Source organism: Sus scrofa, chromosome 10 (assembly GCF_054392235.1).
Source record: "Sus scrofa isolate SSC_HxYL_T2T_F1_AM1 chromosome 10, Sscrofa_HxYL_maternal_Yorkshire_Landrace_v2.0, whole genome shotgun sequence".
Classification (NCBI taxonomy): Eukaryota; Metazoa; Chordata; class Mammalia; order Artiodactyla; family Suidae; genus Sus; species Sus scrofa.
In genome coordinates this window covers 58485754-58503656 of record NC_139392.1, presented here as the reverse complement: position 1 = coordinate 58503656, position 17903 = coordinate 58485754, and the positions used below count along the sequence as shown (strand labels likewise).

Genomic DNA, 17903 nt, shown 5'->3' with positions numbered 1-17903 from the left:
AAAATATTATTTATTTCTTTATTTAAAAATCTTTTTTTCCCCCCCGGTCTTTCGTCTTTTTAGAGCCGCACCTGAAGCATATGGAGATTCCCAGGCTAGGGGTCTAGTTGGAGCTGTTGCTGCTGCCCTATGCCAGAACCACAGCAACCCCAGATCGGAGCTGTGTCTGTGACCTACACCACAGCCCATGGCAATGCCAGATCCTTAACCCACTAAAAGAGGCCAGGGATCGAACCCACAACCTCATGGTTCCTCGTCGGATTCACTTCCACTGCACCAAGATGGGAACTCCTATTTCAAATTTCTGATAAGAAATGGAGGAAAAAAACCTCCTGGATTGAAAAATGACCACTGTGAATACACAGAATCTATTTAAAATGTAGGTATAGATCAGACTTTCTCAAAACTAATTTATATACATACCCTTTTAAAAGTAAACTACTCTTATCTGCCCAAAGAATATTTCTATTACAATTAAATATAAAAAATCAAACAAGTTATATTTTTGTTAGAATTCTCAGAAGAAAATAAAGCTAAAACAAATATACACATTAAAATCTAATGAGGGTGTTCCCATCATGGCTCAGTGGTTAATGAACCCAACAAGTATCAAAGAGGATACTGGTTCGATCCCTGGGCTTGCTCAGGGGGTTAAGGATCTGGCGTTGCCATGATCTGTGGTGTAGGTTGCAGAGGAGGCTCAGATCCCGCATTGCTGGCTGGTATAGGCCAGCGACTACAGCTCCAATTTGACCCCTAGCCTGGAACTTCCATATGTCACAGGTGCGGCGCTAAAAAGGCCTTTTAAGGGCCGCACCTGTGGCATATGGAGGTTCCCAGGCTAGGAATCGCTGTTGCTGCTGGCCTAGGCCACAGCCACAACAATGCGGGATCTGAGCCGTGTCTGTGACCTACACCACAGCTCACCGCAATGCAGGATCCTTAACCCACTGAGTGATGCCAGGGGTCGAACCTGCAACCTCATGGTTCCTAGTCAGATTCATTTCCGCTGCGCCACAACAGGAACTCTTTTTTGTTGTAGATTAATTGACCATAAGTATGTGGGTTTATTTCTGGGTTCTCTTTTCTGTTACATTGATCTATGTGTCTGTTTTTATGTGAGTACCATATTTTTTTTGATGACTGTAGCTTTGTAATCTAGTCTGAAGTCAGTGAGTATGATTCCTCCAGATCTGTTCTTCTTTCTCAAGATTGTTTTGGCTGTTTGGGGTCTTTCGTGTTTCCATACAAATTAAAAAATTTTTTTGTTCTAGTTCTGTGAAAAATGACAATGGTATTTTGATACAGATTGCATTGAACCTATAAATTGCCTTGGTAGTATGGTCATTTATACATATAAATGACCGTGTGTGTGTGTGTGTGTGTGTGTGTGTGTGTGTGTGTGTGTGTATTTTGGCTGTGCCCACAGCATGCAGAAGTTCCCAAGCCAGGGATTGAACCCAAGCCATAGCAGTGAGAATGCTAGACCCTTAACCCACTGAGCTACCAGGGAATTCTGTCATTTTAATACTATTAAGTCTTCCAATCTAAGAAAATGGTTTATCTTTCCATCTGTGTGTGTCATCTTCAATTTTTTTTCATCAACTATAAGGTCTTATAGTTTTCTGAGCATAGGTCCTTTACCTCCTTAGAGTTATTCCTAGGTATTTTATTCTTTTTGATACAATAATAAATGGGATTTTTCCTTAATTCTCTTTCTGATAGTTCATGGTTAGTAGATAGAAATGCAACAGATTTCTGTATATTAATTTTATATCTTATAACTTTACTGAATTCATTGATGAGCTCTAGCAGTTTTTGGTGGCATCATGAGGATTTTTAATGTATAGTATCATGTCATCTGCAAAGAGTGACAGTTTTCCCTTTCCAATTTGGATTTTTTCTTTTTCTTGTTGATTGCTATGGCTACCACTTCCAATACTATGTTGAATTAAATCAGCAAGAGTGGTTATCCTTATCTTGTGCCTGATCTGAGAGGAAATGCTTTCAGCTTTTCACCATTGAGTATTATGTTAGTTGTGGGCTTATCACATACAGCCCTTATTACATTTGTTCAGGTGTATTCCCATTATACCCTCTTTGTGGAGTTGTTTTTTTTTTTTAGGACTGCACCTGGGACATATGGAGGTTCCCAGGCTAAGAGTCCAATCAGAGCTGTAGCCACCGGCCTATGCCAGAGCCACAGCAACTCGGGATCTGAGCCGCGTCTGCAACCTGCACCACAGCTCGCGGCAACACCAGATCCTTAACCCACTGAGTGAGGCCAGGGATTGAAACCGCATCCTCATGGATGCTAGTCAGGTTCACTAACCACTGAGATGCTTTGTGGAGTTTTTATCCTAAGTGATTGTTAAATTTTGTCAAAAGCTTCTTCTGAATCTATTGAGATGATCATGTTTTTTATTTAGCTTGTTAATGTGATGTATCACATTTACTGATTTGTGGATACTGGACCATTCCTGCATCCTTGGAATAAATCCTACTTGATCATGATGTTTGATTCTTTTAATGCATTGATTTAATTTGGTTTGATAATAATATATTTTGTTGAGGATTTTTGCATCTGTACTCATCAGTCATACTAGCCTGTAATTTTCTTTTTTTGTGGTATCTTTGTCCAGTTATGATATCAGGGTGATACTGGCCTTGAAGAATGAGTTTAGAAGCATTCCTTCCTCTGCAATTTTTTAGAATAGTTTGAGAAGGATAGATGTTAACTCGTCTCTAAACGTTTGGTAAAATTCACCTGTGAAGCCATCTGGTCCTGGATTTTTGTTAGTTTTTTTTTTTTTTTAATTCCTGATTTAATTTCATTATTGGTATCTGTTTATACTCTCTATTTCTTCCTGATTCAGTCTTGGGAGATTGTACACTTCTAGGAATTTGTCCATTTCTTCTAGGTTGTCCATTTATTAGCATATAGTTGTTCATAGTAGTCTCTTATGATACTTTGTAATTCTGTCATATCAGTTGCAACTTCTCCCTTTTATTGATTATTATTGATTTGGGCCCTCTCTCTTTTTTTCCTGAGGTGTCTAGCTATAGGTTTATTATCAATTTTGTTTATCTTTTCAAAAAACCAGCTCTTGGAGTTCCTGTTGTGGCTCAGTGGTTAACGAATCTGACTAGGAACTGAGGTTGTGGGTTTGATCCCTGGCCTTGCTCAGTGGGTTAAAGATCTGGTGTTGCTGTGAGCTGTGGTGTAGGCTGCAGATGCGGCTCGGATCCCACATTGCTGTGGCTCTGGCGTAGGCCAGAGGCTACAGCTCTGATTAGACCTCTAGCCTGGGAACCTCCATATGCCACAGGTGCAGCCCTAGAAAAGGTGAGAAGTCAACCCCCCCCAAAAAAAAAACAAAAAACAAACCAGCTCTTAGTTTCATTGATCTTTGCTATTTTTTTTTAAGTCTCTATTTCATTTATTTCTGCTCTAATCTTTGTGATTTCTTTCCTTCCAATAACTTCGGATTTTGTTAGTTCTTTTTCTAGTTCCTTTAGGTATGAGGTTAGGTTGTTTGAGATTTTTCTTGTTTCCCAAGATAGGCCTGTATCACTATAAACTTCCTTTGTAGAGCTGCTTTTGCGTCATCCCATAGATTTTTAAAAATTTTAGGGCTGCACCTATGGCATATGGAAATTCCTAGGCTAGGGGTCAAATCAGAGCCACAGCTGCTGCCCTACACCACAGCTATGGCAATGCCAGATCCCAGCTGTGTCTGAGACTTATGCTGCAGCTTGGGGTAAAAATGGATCCTTAACCCACTGAGCAAGGCCAGGGATTGAACCCAAATCTTTATAGATACTAGTCAAGTTCTTAACCTACTGAGCCACAACAGGAACTCCCCATAGATTTTTTTTTAAAAATAATTTTTTAATTAAAGTACAGTTGATTTACACTGTTGTGCCAATTTCTGCTTTACAGCATGTCCTATAGTTTTTGCTATAGGATTGCTGTGTTTTTGTTTTCATTTGTTTCCAGGTATTCTTAAAATTTCTTCATTGATTTCCTCAGTGCTGCATTGGTTGTTTAGCAGCATATTATTTAGCCTCCATGTATCTGTGGTTTAAAAAAATTTTTTTTCTTGTAGTTGTTTTCTAGTCTCATAGCACTATAGTTGGAAAAGATGCTTGATATGATTTCAATCTTCTAAAATTTAATGAGGCTTGTTTTGTGGCCTAGCATGTGATATAGTCTAGAGAATGTTCCATGTGCACCTGAAAAGAATGTGTATTGTGGTGCCTTGGGGTGGAATGCTCTATAAATATCAAGTCCATGTGGTCTAATGTGTCATTAAGGCCAGTATTTACTTATTGATTTCCTGTCTGAATGATCTGTCCACTGATGTAAGTGGGGTGTTAAAAGTCCTCTACTATTATTATGTTACTATTGATTTCTCCTTTCACGTCCATTAATATTTGCCTTAGGCATTTAGGTGCATATATACTTGTTAGGCACACATATATTTACAACTGTTAGAGTTTCTTCTTGGATCAATCCCTTGATCATTATCTAGTGTCCTTTTTTTGTCTCTTGTAACATTCTTTATTTTAAAATTTATTTTGTCTGATACAAATATTGCCAATGCAGCTTTCTTTTGATCTCCATTGGTGAAATACCTTTTTCCTTTCACTCACTTTCAGTCTAGGTGTCTCTAGTTCTGAAGTGCATCTCTTGTAGGCAGCACAGGGTCTCTCTCTCTCTTTTTTTTATGGCCGCACCTGTGGCATATGGAAGTTCCCAGGCTAGGTGCTGAATCTGAGCTGCAGCTGCCAACCTTCACCAGAGCCACAACAATGCCAGATCTGAGCTGTGTCTGTGAACTACATCTCAGCTTGGGGAGACGCCTGATCCTTAATCTGCTAAGTAAGACATCAAACCTGCATCCTTACAGACACTATGTCGGGTTCTTAACCTGCTGAGCCACAACAGGAACACCACAACTGTCATTTTGTTAACTGTTTTCAGTTTTTTTTTGTAGGTCTTTTTTCCCTTTCTTCTTCTATTATTTTGTCTTGTGATTTGATGACTATTAAGTTTTTACATTAGCATCAAAAAAAGATTAACTTCTTATATCAAGCTCATGACCCCCCAAAAGGAACATCAGTCTGGACCATGGTGGCCCTCTAGTGACTGTTCAAGGTGATGAGCATACAAGTGCTATATTCCTGTCATGCTGAGGCACTGGGATATGATAATTCTGTTCCTTAGTCCTCCTGTCAAGCAGTTTTTTGTCCAGTACTACTAGCCTTATTCTTGGTCTCCACTCCTTAAAAAAAAATTACAGTGAAATTCCTGAAGTAATTTCAGCTATCTATATTTCCCCCATTTGCTTAGAATTGATCTTAAATACCAGTCCAGAAAAATGGCATCACACTCACATACTTTAAAAAGTAGTATCTATTTCTCAATAACAGAGTAGCCAGTTGCCTGTAAATTTATAAACCATTAAAATTTTTGTTTTATGTCATAAAGAGGTGAATAATAAAAACCTCTGATACCTGGACAGAATTTTCTTAAAAATGATCACCAATAAGCTTTGGCAAGTGATCTTTCTCAAAGGATATCTGACCATTTTGCCACTCCAGGATATTAAGTACATTATTCTTTAGACCCAAAGTCCTCAAATGAAAAATGAGAGAACATAAATTGGAAAATGGCATCAGAATTGGAGAGCCAGGAGTTCCCGCTGTCCCTCGGCAGGTTAAGAACCTGTTTAGTATCCAGTGATCCCTGGCCACGCTCAGCAGGTTAAGGATCTGGCACTGTTGCAAGCTATGGCACAGGTTGCAGATGTGGCTCGGATCTGGTGTTGCTGTGGCTATGGTAGGTCAGCAGCTGCAGCTCCAGTTCAACCCCTAGCCTGGGAACCTCCATATGCCGCAGATGTCACCCTAAAAAAAAAAAAAAAAGAAGTAGCGAGCCAGAGACCTGCAGTTTACGCACTGAGTTCTACAATCAATCTTCCACATATTCCAAAATTAGCCTTTTAAGTAGCAACACTGGATGTGTGTCCATACACGCATGTAATCTTCCACGTTTTATTGCTAGAGCTCAAGTTATAAGAGGGCCTAATTTCATTTGATTAAAAATAGAGCAAAATTTCACTTCTGGTAAGCTTTTGTGACTTAATACAGTAGCTCATAAACATCTACTAGCCATATTTCTATTTGTTTTGAAAGTTTTCTCTTCCTCGAACATAGCTTGTGTAATATTATACTGAGCTATTAAGCATTTACAGATCATGCCAACAGTCTCACCATATGTTGCACATACAACATCACATACAGTAGTTCCACCGATTCCCTGAAACACCTCTACCGAATCCAATTCTAAGAAGTAAGACATAATTAGGAGTGACATAAGGTATCTAAGTCATGATAACATCTTAACTATTTTTCTCTTTATGGCTGTACCCTTAGCACATGGAAGTTCCTGGCCCAGGGACTGAATCTGAGCTGCAGCATTGTAGCAATGCTGGATTCTTTAACCCACTGTGCCAGGCCAAGGATCAAACCTGCACCTCCATCATGACCCAAGCCACTGAAGTCAGATTCCTAATCCACTGTGCCAAGGCAGGATACCATCTTGAAGAAATCACTTTGCCCTCTCTGAAACATTTTTACTTTAATCTTTTTTTTTTTTTTTGTCTTTTTTGTTGTTGTTGTTGTTGTTGCTATTTCTTGGGCCACTCCTGCAGCATATGGAGGTTCCCAGGCTAGGGGTCGAATCGGAGCTGTAGCCACCGGTCTACGCCAGAGCCACAGCAACGCAGGATCCGAGCCGTGTCTGCGACCTACACCACAGCTCACGGCAACGCCGGATCGTTAACCCACTGAGCAAGGGCAGGGACCGAACCCGCAACCTCATGGTTCCTAGTCGGATTCGTTAACCACTGCGCCACGACGGGAACTCCTTACTTTAATCTTTACATGTTTTATGATATGGACATTTATAGTGAGATAGTAGAAATAGAAATTAGTGCTCCCTAAGACAATTTATGGAATAGGAGAAAATAGTTTCAAACAATGCAACTGACAAGGGCTTAATCTCTAAAATATACAACTTATACAACTCAACAGCAAAAAAACCAACCCAATTGAAAAATGCGAAAAATAGCTGAATAAAAATTTCTCCAAAGAAGATAGACAGATGGCCAACAGGCACATGAAAAAATGCTCAGCATCACTAATTATTAGAGAATTAAAATCAAAACTACCAAGAGGTAGCACCATCCACCGGGCAGCATGGCCATGATTAATAAGTCTGCAAATAAAAAATGCTGGAGAGGGTATGGAAAAAAGGGTACCCTCCTACACTATTGGTGGGAATGTAAATTGGTACAACTACTATGGAAAACAGCGTGGAGGTACCTCAGAAAACTGAATACAGAACTACCATATGACCCAACAATCCCACTCTTGGGCATATATCCAGACAAAAGTTTCCTTGAAAAAGATACATGCACCCTTATGTTCACTGTAGCTCTATAGCTAAGACATGGAAACAACCTAAATGTCCATCAATAGATGAATGGATTAAGAAGATGTGTTATATATACACAATGGGATACTACTCAGCCATAAAAAGAACAAAATAACACCATTTGCAGCAACGTGGCTGGAACTAGAGACTCTCATACTAAGTGAAGTAAGTCAGAAAGATAAAGACAAATACCATATTATATCACTTATATGTGGAGTCTAATATATGGCACAAATGAACCTTTCCACAGAAAAGAAGCTCGTGGACTTGGAGAACAGACTTGTGATTGCCGAACGGGGAGGGAGTGGGATGGACTGGGAATCTGGGGTTACTAGATGCAAACTATTGCATTTGGAGTGGATAAGCAATGAAATCCTGTTATATAGCATAGAGAACTATATCTAGTCACTTGTGATGGAGGATAATGTTAAGAAAAAGAACGTATATATGTATGTGTGACTGGGTCGCTTTGCTGTACAGGAGAAATTGACAACACTGTAAATCAACTATAATGGAAAAAATAAAAATCATTAAGAAAGACATTAGTGCCCCAAATATATTCTATTTTTAAAATTCACCTATAAGGAAATTTACTTTTCTTTAAACTTGTATCCAGAATTCAAACAAAAACCAAGTAAGGGTTCACATACCTGTCATAGCCCAGAGGTTGAGAATGACCATTAAATTTGGGGCTGCTTCTAGAAATTGTATTCCCTGGTGATATGTTATTTATACGCTGTAATAGATAAAAAACATAAGTAATTTGTTATTCCATGTGAACACTTTATATACATTAAAAAAAACTGGGAGTTGCCATTGTGGTGTAGCAGAAATGAACCTGACTAGTATCCATGAGGATGCAGGTGTGATCCCTGGCCTTGCTCAGTGGGTTGGGGATCTGGCATTGCAGTGAGCTGTGGTGTAGGTCACAGATGCAGCTCGGATGCTGCGTTGCTGTGGCTGTGGTGTAGGCCGGCAGCTGTAGCTCGGATTCAACCCCTAGCCTGGGAACCTCCATATGTCACAGATGTGCCCCCCAAAATAACACTCAGCATGATAGTTTATTAATGTAATTAAAAGTTTCTCATCCTACCTGAGAAAAATGTAAGCACAGAAATCAAGGGAAAAGAGAATGGGTGTGTGTACACGTATAACTGAATCACTTTTTTGCACAGCAGAAATTACCACAACCTTGTAAATCAACTATACCTCAATAAAATAAAAAAAAAAGATACACACTACCATATATAAAATAAACAACAAGGGCTTACTGTAGAGCACAGGGAGCTCTATCGAGTATCGTGTAATAACCTATAATGGGAAAGAATCTAAAAAAGAATATGTGTGTGTGTGTGTGTGTGTGTGTGTGTGTGTGTGTGTGTATGAACTGAATCATTTAGCTGTATACCTGAAATACTCTAAATCAACTATACTTCAATTTAAAAATAAAGTGGAATTCCCATTGTGGCTCAGTGGTTAACAAACCCAACTAGCATCCATGAGGATGCGGGTTCAGGATTAAGGATCTGGCATTGCCACGAGCTGTGGTGTAGGTCGCAGACGCAGCTTGGATCTGCATTGCTGTGGCTGTGGGGTAGGCTGGCAGCTACAACTCCAATTTGACTCCTAACCTGGGAATCTCCATGTGCCTTGGGTGTGGCCCTAAAAAGACAAAAGACGAAAAATAAGGAAATAAATAATATGTGGATCTTAACAAATAAATACAAATAAAATAAATAGAATGGGAAAAAAAAAAGAAATCAAGGGAAAAACTGCAATCATCCCCCAATCTCTTGTGTCTTAAGTTCAAATCCTACCACATAAGCCATTAAAAGACGTCCTTGTTCCCCACTTTTGCTAGCACCTGGCAATATCGACTTTGGATTTATCTCTTCTTGAAGTATAATTTGGCTTGGTGACAGACTCATCCATACCCAAACCTGCGGCACTGGAACCCCAAGCTTGAAACTGACCCTTCAAAACAGGGAGAAGAGGTTTTCCAGCACACAGAGTCTGGGAAGGTCCTCAAAATTCCAAATGGGCCTTAGCTGGTTTCTGTAGGAACATTTGAAGCCCAAAGCCTCCGCTCTGATGAGTTCACTAAGACAGAGAATACCCAACGGGTCTAGCTAAACTCCTCAGCCAGAAGCATCCTTCTCTCTACCCTCCACTGGGTAATATTTCAATTGTGCCTCCAAGAGACTTCCCAGTTTTTCTTCTGCTATTGCTGTCCGTGCACATTTTAACCGCCTACTACACTATGAACTCTTCCAGGACCCAGGTCACATCTTATACATCTTTCTCTGGTTTTCTGGAACACTTAGCAAAAAGCTGGCTAACATCTAGATATTTATTTATGCAGATGAGTCGCCTATTTTTCCTTTTCTTTCTTCCTTTTTTTTTTCTTGTTAGGGCCACCCCTGGAAGTTCCCAGGCTAGGGGTCAAATAGGAGCTGCAGCTGTCAGCCTACACCACAGCCACGGCAACTAGGTATCTATGCCAACTAGGTATCCACACCACAGCTTGTGGCAATGCCAGATGCTTAATCCACTCCATGAGGCCAGGGGTTGAACCCGCCTCCTCATGGATACCAGTCAGGTTCTTAACCCCCTAAGCCACAACGGGAACTCCCATATTTTTTAATTTGGGAAAATGGTGCCTCCTTTTATTATATGAAATTGTTTCCCATTATTATAAGTTCTCTTCTAGGAAAATACACGATCTTAAACAAAATATACCATCACGAGAAAGAACGAAAAATTGTTGCTTCACCTACACTTCAATAAAATTTTAAAAATAACAAGAAGAAAAACACTAAAAAAGTTCTGTTGCATACCAAGGATCTGTTGAACTTGCTGTAGCTGTTTTCAAGGGCACTCCTTAGGCCGTCATTACTGTCATGCAGTTTCCTGTTAGCTGTTCTATAGAACAAACAAATGAAATAAATAGATACGGAAAGCATTAGTGGGGGTGAATGTCACCACTGTCTTTTCAGGTTGTGAGGTTCAGAAAGTGGAGCTACCACCTCTTGCAACTTTCTACCACTTCCCCGCAACCCTCATAAACTGCTATCCTAATTCATTACTAGAAGTGCAACTGAACAATGTATCACCTCTCTTTCAAGGTCTCAAGGCGTTTTAGGAGTGAATCAGCTATCCCACGGAACCCACTTCTCCATCAGAGGGTGCTGTGGCTTGGATAGGTCTGGTGCAGGTCTCTGTGCCCCAAAGGCCTGAAGCCAGCGGGCCCCACCTGCTCTCCATCCACAGCACACACCCCAGCCAGGCGTTGAACATGCTGTGTACCTCACGCTGCTTTCTGCTGGCTATTCCTGCATCCCACTTGTGGTCTGGTGTTGTACCACCAGGCACTGTTGTGTACCAGTTAAAGGCTCTGATGTGGACTCAGGGTTCAAACCCCAACTCAGCCACTAACTTTTTCCATGCCTTACAGAAGCCATTTAAGCTGTCAGAGCCTCAGCAACCTCTTCTATCAAATGAGGTCTCTGCCTTAGAGACTGGCTCCTCCTTCCCTGCTTCAGGCTTATTCAGCCCTCAGAGCTCAGCTCAACTGTTGCTTCCTCCGGGAACACTCCCTGAACCTTCCTGGTTAAGTGGATGCCCTTAGGAGACATGTGTCTCCCCTGCACCCCCCTCTCTTCTTTAGCATCTTATATGTATTTCTGTAAGTATTAATAGGTTCCATCTTCTTTGCCTAGTAGACTAGGCCCAAAAGGAGAGAGGCTTTTTTCCCTACTTGCCACTCTATCCTCAGCTCCTGGCTGAGTGAAAACCTGCAGAATGAATGAATAAATGAATTATCAGGACTCCTGTAATATGTCCACCCTATCACTGCCACAGATGAGACTTAATAAGCACTCAGAATGATGAAAAAAATTGTTAAGCCTGACCTGACATCATTTGGGGAAATTAGAAGAAAATAATAGTCTGGGTAAAAAAGAGAAAGGGGGCAGTGGAGGAGGGGGGAAGGTTTTGTGGGAAAGGCCCTCAGAGGGTGGAATTCCTGCAACTTAGTTGCAAAGTTGACAGAACAGGTTAAAAAAAGGAAAAATACACTTGCTAACCAGATACAATAAGTTGCGAAAGAAGGATCCTGTATGCCTAGTAACCTGACACACGCCACCAGAGATGCTAAAAACCTCTCGGCTGAGCTGCAGAGCAGGCTGATGAGGTCAGAGCCAATATGCCTTATGGTATAATAAAGATACTAGAAAGATGCACTGGGCATTTCACCTGAATTGCAAGGACAAATACTCTAGTCCCTGGATTTGAATCGTTTATGCGGAGTCAGAAGCATCGGAAAGCTAAGCTGCTGTGCTGAAACGCACCATGTTGAGAAGGAACAAGCCTTTGGAATACAGCAACGTGTCTTATATGCGGCATGTGTTTTACTAACTAAACATAAGTTAATTGTAAAATATGATGAGCAGATGATGTGAAAACTTACTGGAGTATTTCAATTTGCCTCTCAAGACTATTTCGATCCTCTGTGTACTCTCGGATTATTTCCAGATCCCTGTAAAAAGTATATTTTATGTTTGAATGATGATTAGGTGTTTAGGTCTGCCTTACCTACACCTCTCCCCCAAACCTCTCCTCCCAGACCCCTCTCTACCTTTTCCAGAGCCCCAAGTCATTGACCCTGGTTTTCTATCCCTCTGTGCTCTGCTCGGTTCCTCTGGGCCATCAGCAGCCTCCTCTCTTCCAGTGACTCACAAGCACACACCCACACCCCTGCCTCCTCTTGCAAGGCCCTGCTCTACCTCATCCCTCCCAGCCCACCAGCCCCTCCACCCCAGCCTGCTGACCTGGCTTGGTTCCTCTCTGGGACTGAACCCCTTGCCTTCTGCAAAGTCCCTGCTCCCTGGGCACTCACATTACCAGTCCCTTCAACCCAGTCCACTCTCTCACCTCTTTTTTATTTTTTGCTTTGTAGGGCTCCCCCTTTGGCATATGGAGGTTCCCAGGCTAAAGGTCGAATTGGAGCTGTAGTTGCCAGCCTACACCACAGCTCGTGGCAATGCCGGATCCTTAACCCACTGAGCGAGGCCAGGGATCGAACCTGAAACCTCATGGTTCCTACTTGGATTCGTTTCCACTGCGCCACGACGGGAACTCCAACTCTCTCACCTCTGATACATCTCTGCTCATTCTAAGCCTTATAAACCCCATCTCCAGTTGTCTTCTCTTTTCCTGTGATTCCTTCTCATCTCTATGCTCCAATTCCTGCTCGCCCTCCCTCCACCTCACCCTCAGCCACTGAGGAATCCATACCCAGGCTTTCTCTGTTCACTCTAAACATGCTTAGCGATTCTTCTGCTGCTTTATTATGAAGAAGTCCTGGCCTCCTCCTTAAAATGTCCACTCAGAACATTAGCCACTTACTTCCAGCCCCTATCCCATCTCAGTGGACAAAACCCATCGCTAGCTTCCAAAAACCCTCAGACTGTCAAATTTTGTCCATAATAACCTGTCCATTCATTCTCTTGATAAGGCTAAAAGTTTCCCAATTTAAGTTCCTAAGCCAAAATAACTTTTTTTTTTTTTTGTCTTTTTAGAGCCGTACCTGTGGCATATGGAAGTTCCCAGGCTAGCAGCTGAACTGGAGCTACAGCTGCCGGCCTACACCACAGCCACAGCAATGCTGGATTCTTAACACACAGAGCAAGGCCGGGGATCAAACCTGCGTCCTCAAGGATCCTTAGTCAAAAATTCTGGGCCCTTACTTTACAGCCTTAAATTTTAGCTTTTAAATATACTACTATTATTATTTTTACTTTTGCCTTTCCATTGAAAATATCTTTTCCATCCACTGGTCTGAGCACTGTTCCCCAAACCAGTTTTATCTTTCCCCATGTTCTTGCCCCTCTTTTGGGTTTTGCCTCACCTGGAGCGTCTTGGAGACTGTTTTTCCATCTGAGGAATGGGGATAAGGAAAGCCCCTCTCTCATAGGAAACCATGAATGAGTGAACGCTGGCAAAGTACGGAAGAGTGCCAGGCAGCTGTCAATGCGCCCTGTGCTGCTTGCCGCTGTTTCCTCTGCTCCCCAACACAAACTCTCCCTCTTCACAAGCTCACCTCAACCGTCCCTTCTTTAAAAAAGCCTTCACCTCTGCTAAAGTAAAAGGACACTATTCACCATGTACCCAACGTGCGACACTGCTGGTCGTATTGTTTCTGACATTATTGGAGTTTTATGTTGTTTAACCCCATAACCCTTTAGCTTTTTATTTTTCCCAACTAAATGTCAAGTTCTCAAAGAGCAGAGAGCACATCTTTTCTTTTTTGTTTTTTGTTTGTTTTTAAATTTTTTTTTATTTTACAATGATTTTTACTTTTTCCATTATAGCTGGTTTGCAGTGTTGCTGTACAGTAGAAAATCTTTTCTTTTTTAATATACTCCAACACTCAGAACTCCTGAGCTAGCTCAGGGGCCTGTATGCAGGAAGTGCTTAATAAAGGTTTTACTGCTTTCTATGACAGGGCGTTAATTCTGATTAAAGTTTGCAAAATGCTACACAAGGTATTTTTGTCAAGTGTACATGTACTAGGGGATACACACATATATGAATGTTTATAGATGCCTTTTATATTTACAAGTGCCTATATAAATGTCCATGTGGGAATTTCCACTGTGGCTCAGTGGAAATGAACATGACTAGTGTCCATGAGGATGCGGGTTCAATTCCTGGCCCTGCTCAGTGGGTTAAGGGCCTGGCATTGCCACGAGCTGTGGTACAGGTTGCAGATGTGGCTTGGATCTGGTGTTGCTGTGGCTGTGGCATAGGCTGGCAGCACAGCTCCAATTTGATGCCTAGCCTGGGAACCTCCATATGCTGCAGGTATGGCCCTAAAGAAACAAAAAAAACCAAACAAAAAACAAAACCATGCATATCTTCCTTACATATAATTACATGCCTCTGGGTGTACATGTGTGTGCCTTAGGTCTCATGTTATTAACAGCATACTGCGAACCTAAAACCTAGCAAAATAAATGACCTGCCTAAGACGTCTCATTTCCTATTTTTTTATGTTGTAGGGCTAGAATATCTACCTTCAAATCACTTCGATTAGCACTGTCTCTTGACACTTCAGGTGTATCTGACTGCTCCTAGTGAATTCAAACATTACTAAGCCCTGCACTGTCCTGAGCAACCAATAAGTAATTAATTAGCTTGTTTTAAAAAATTAACAAAGACTCACTAGGACATCTGACACTAAAAAGTAAAATCTTTAGAAAGCAAAGAACATTTTAGTAAAGTTAACAAATAAAGCCTTTATTATTACATGGCTGAACTTCATTTACATGGATGGTGACCTAAATAAACATTCCACTCACACTCAAAAGTAAAATGGGAAATTTCATACCTTTCGGAATTCAGACTCTGATCAGCATAATCACTTTTCAAAGAATCTAACTCACTCTGAAGAAAGGCTATGTTTGTCTGTGCTTCTAAAAGATCTTTCTTAACTTTCTGATTTTCCTAGAAAAAAAGGAATAGCACAGGTCATTAGACTCGGAGTTTCTTCCACGCATCACTCTCGCCCCTTCACGGGTCTTCAAATCTTGGCGTCAAAGGACTCATGATCGATTCAAGGTAATTTGAGATTTTAATAAAGTATTAAATTGTCAAAACTTAAATCCTCGAGGTTCTTCTTTTTTTTAATACTTGACATTTGGTGAAACTATAATAGTCAAGAGCTGATCATGATGCACTTTAACAGGTTATTGGCAAACTAATGGAGCCCAAACATTTACATGCCCATTTCACTTAAAGAGAGCTGTGAGCAGACAGTCTGTGGAAATAACTGCACCTGTTACCAGAATGGCTACTTTTCACAATAGATTGTATCACCTAACTTTTTTTTTTTTTTTTTTTTTTTTTTTTTTTTTTTTTTTAGTGCCACACCTAAGGCATATGGAAGCTCCCAGGCTAGGGATTGAATTGGACCTGCAGCTGCAGGCCTACCTGCAGCCACAGCAACGCCAGATCCGAGCTGTGTCTGCGACCTACACCACAATTCATAGCAACACTGGGTCTTGAACCCACTGAGTGAGGCCAGGGATCAAACCCACATCCTCATGGATAATAGTCAGGTTTGTTTCCGCTGAGCCACAATGGAAACATCTCATCTAACATTTTAAAATTTTACACTTAAAAGAATGCCAGTGGTGTGGTTAGGAAATCTCTGTATTTTTCTTAAAAACAAAAAAAGAAAGAATAAAAAAGAATCATTGGCGGCTTCCAGTTCCATATGGTATATTGGGCACATGAATTTGTTTTCTTTCCCTTTTGTGATCCTATTAACATAAAATACCAAAGGAAATAAATCAGCAAAAGTTAAAAGAACGGAAGAGGAGTTCCCGTCGTGGCGCAGTGGTTAATGAATCTGACTAGGAACCATGAGGTTGCGGGTTCGATCCCTGCCCTTGTTCAGTGGGTTAATGATCCGGCGTTGCCGTGAGCTGTGGTGTAGGTTGCAGACACGGCTCGGATCCTGCGTTGCTGTGGCTCTGGCTAGGCTGGTGGCTACAGCTCTGATTAGACCCCTAGCCTGGGAACCTCCATATGCCGTGGGAGCGGCCCAAGAAATAGCTAAAAAGACAAAAAAACAAAACAAAACAAAACAAAACAAAAAAAACACACAAAAAAAAACGGAAGAGGGGCCCACCAGTAGTCAGGCGATTTAAATACATTTCTGGAAAAGAAAACTAGATGGCAGTGTGCTGACAAAGGAGAGAGGGGAGGGGACAGGTAGTCCTGAAGATGTGTGCTGAAGGTTCTGATGTAGAACAAAGAAGAGACAACTGGTCAGGCAGAACCCCAGACAATGAGGAGCAGGGCTGAAAAGAGAGATTAAAATTGCATATGGAGGCATGCTGGCTCTCAAGCCCGTACCCGCTCTTACCCTAGGAAAGAGGATCAGATAAACCAGAGCTGATTCCAAAGGCAACAAGACTTTGTAAAAATAACTGATTCCCCAAATAAACAATTTGTAAAAGGAAAGCTAGGGGTTCTCTTTTTTTATTATCTAATTTTAAGTTATATATTACAAAGCCTATGGTTATCAAAACAGTATAATTAGCAAAGGGATAAAACATGAATCATTGGAACAGAATAGAGTACAGGAATAGACCCACACAAATACGGCCAACTGTTGACAAAGATAGATAAGCAGTTCAATGAAGAAAAGGTGTTCTTCTTTGTAAATGGTTTGGGACACTTGGACATCCATATGCAAAAATCACAAGCTTCGATCTAAACCTCACACCTTAAAAAAAAACCAATTCATAATGGACTGTGGATCTAAAAGTAAAACTATCAAACCTTTAAAAGAAAATCTTGTGAGATTAGGCAGGGTTTGTAACATGACACCAAAAGCACAATCCCTAAAAGGAAAAATTGAAAAATTGGACTTCCTCTGGTGTTTAGGATCCCATGTCTGATATCCAGCTTCACACACAGCTCTGGGAAGCCTGTCTTTCAGGAGAGAGCCCTTGAAGGAAACAGATCTATTTGTCTACCTGCAAAGGAATCCTGTGTCAGCTACCTAAAAAGGAGCTGAAATTCCAAGGTGACATCTGGGTAGCAAGTTTAAAAAGCAATCAGTAAGAACTGAAATTTCCTAGATTCCACAATTAATATTTTCAAGGAGGAAAAAAAAGAATTCCATGCACTGGAAAGAATAAACAAGAAGTTGCAAGGTATCAGGGATACCAGGAAGATGGCAGAGTTTACTTTTCCAAGAAACCAACGACTCCACCAAAGAATCCAAGAGAAATAAGCAGCTCTCTAGGAAAGTCACGATCCAAACACAAAATCGACTGAGGGGCAGCAAAACCTGGAACTGGTAGTGCAAAAAGGGGATTCAGCTGACCACAACGGTGGGCATCTTCTCTTTCAAATGACACAGAGATAACGACTGGAGAGAAATGCAATTCTTGCTCATTCTAGCTCATTTTTTTTTTTTTGGCCCGACAGGGAGAACACTTAGAGTCATAATAAAGGAAATCTTCATTACTAGATTTTTAACTTTTTTTTGTTTTGCTTCTTAGGGCCACACCCACAGCAGATGGAGGTTCCCAGGCTAGGGTTCGCATCGGAGCTACAGCTGCTGGCCTATGCCACAGGCACAGCAATGCGGGATCCAAGCCGAGTCTGTGACTTACACCATAGCTCACGGCAACACTGGATTCTTAACCCACTGAGCAAGGCCAGGGGTCTAGCCTGCATCCGTATGGATATGAGTCAGGTTTGTAACTGGCTGTGCCACAACGGGAACTAACTGGATTTTACCTTTTAGAGTCAACTTCAAAATGAAATAATGAAAATCAAAATATAACAGATGTAGATGTTAACCAGTTCTTTCAACAGA

The 17903-nt window shown here is 41.1% G+C and overlaps 2 protein-coding genes across 11 annotated transcripts in view; one reads left to right on the top strand and one right to left on the bottom strand.

Annotated features, from left to right (window-relative positions):
* Positions 1-17903, bottom strand: part of RASEF (RAS and EF-hand domain containing) — an 85753-nt gene that overhangs the window by 23071 nt on the left and 44779 nt on the right. Inside the window, exons 6-10 of one of the 2 annotated variants that reach the window (XR_014817771.1) lie at positions 14895-15010; positions 11973-12041; positions 10342-10426; positions 6940-8240; positions 4771-6644 (exon numbers count right to left, since the gene is read on the bottom strand). Coding sequence is in view for 1 of the 2 variants with exons in the window: in XM_021064670.2 (XP_020920329.2) it covers positions 8155-8240; positions 10342-10426; positions 11973-12041; positions 14895-15010 (356 nt within the window). In the remaining variant the exon portion in view is untranslated. Of the gene's footprint in view, positions 1-4770; positions 6645-6939; positions 8241-10341; positions 10427-11972; positions 12042-14894; positions 15011-17903 lie in introns of those variants that run through there. The other variant, XM_021064670.2, reaches the window with a different exon arrangement.
* LOC146399449 (uncharacterized) overlaps positions 1-17903 on the top strand; it is a 149214-nt gene that overhangs the window by 110038 nt on the left and 21273 nt on the right. For 8 of the 9 annotated variants that reach the window (XM_084979922.1, XM_084979924.1, XM_084979911.1 and 5 more), the window contains one exon: positions 15015-15124. The gene's annotated coding sequence lies outside the window, so the exon portion shown is untranslated. Of the gene's footprint in view, positions 1-15014; positions 15169-17903 lie in introns of those variants that run through there. The other variant, XM_084979927.1, reaches the window with a different exon arrangement.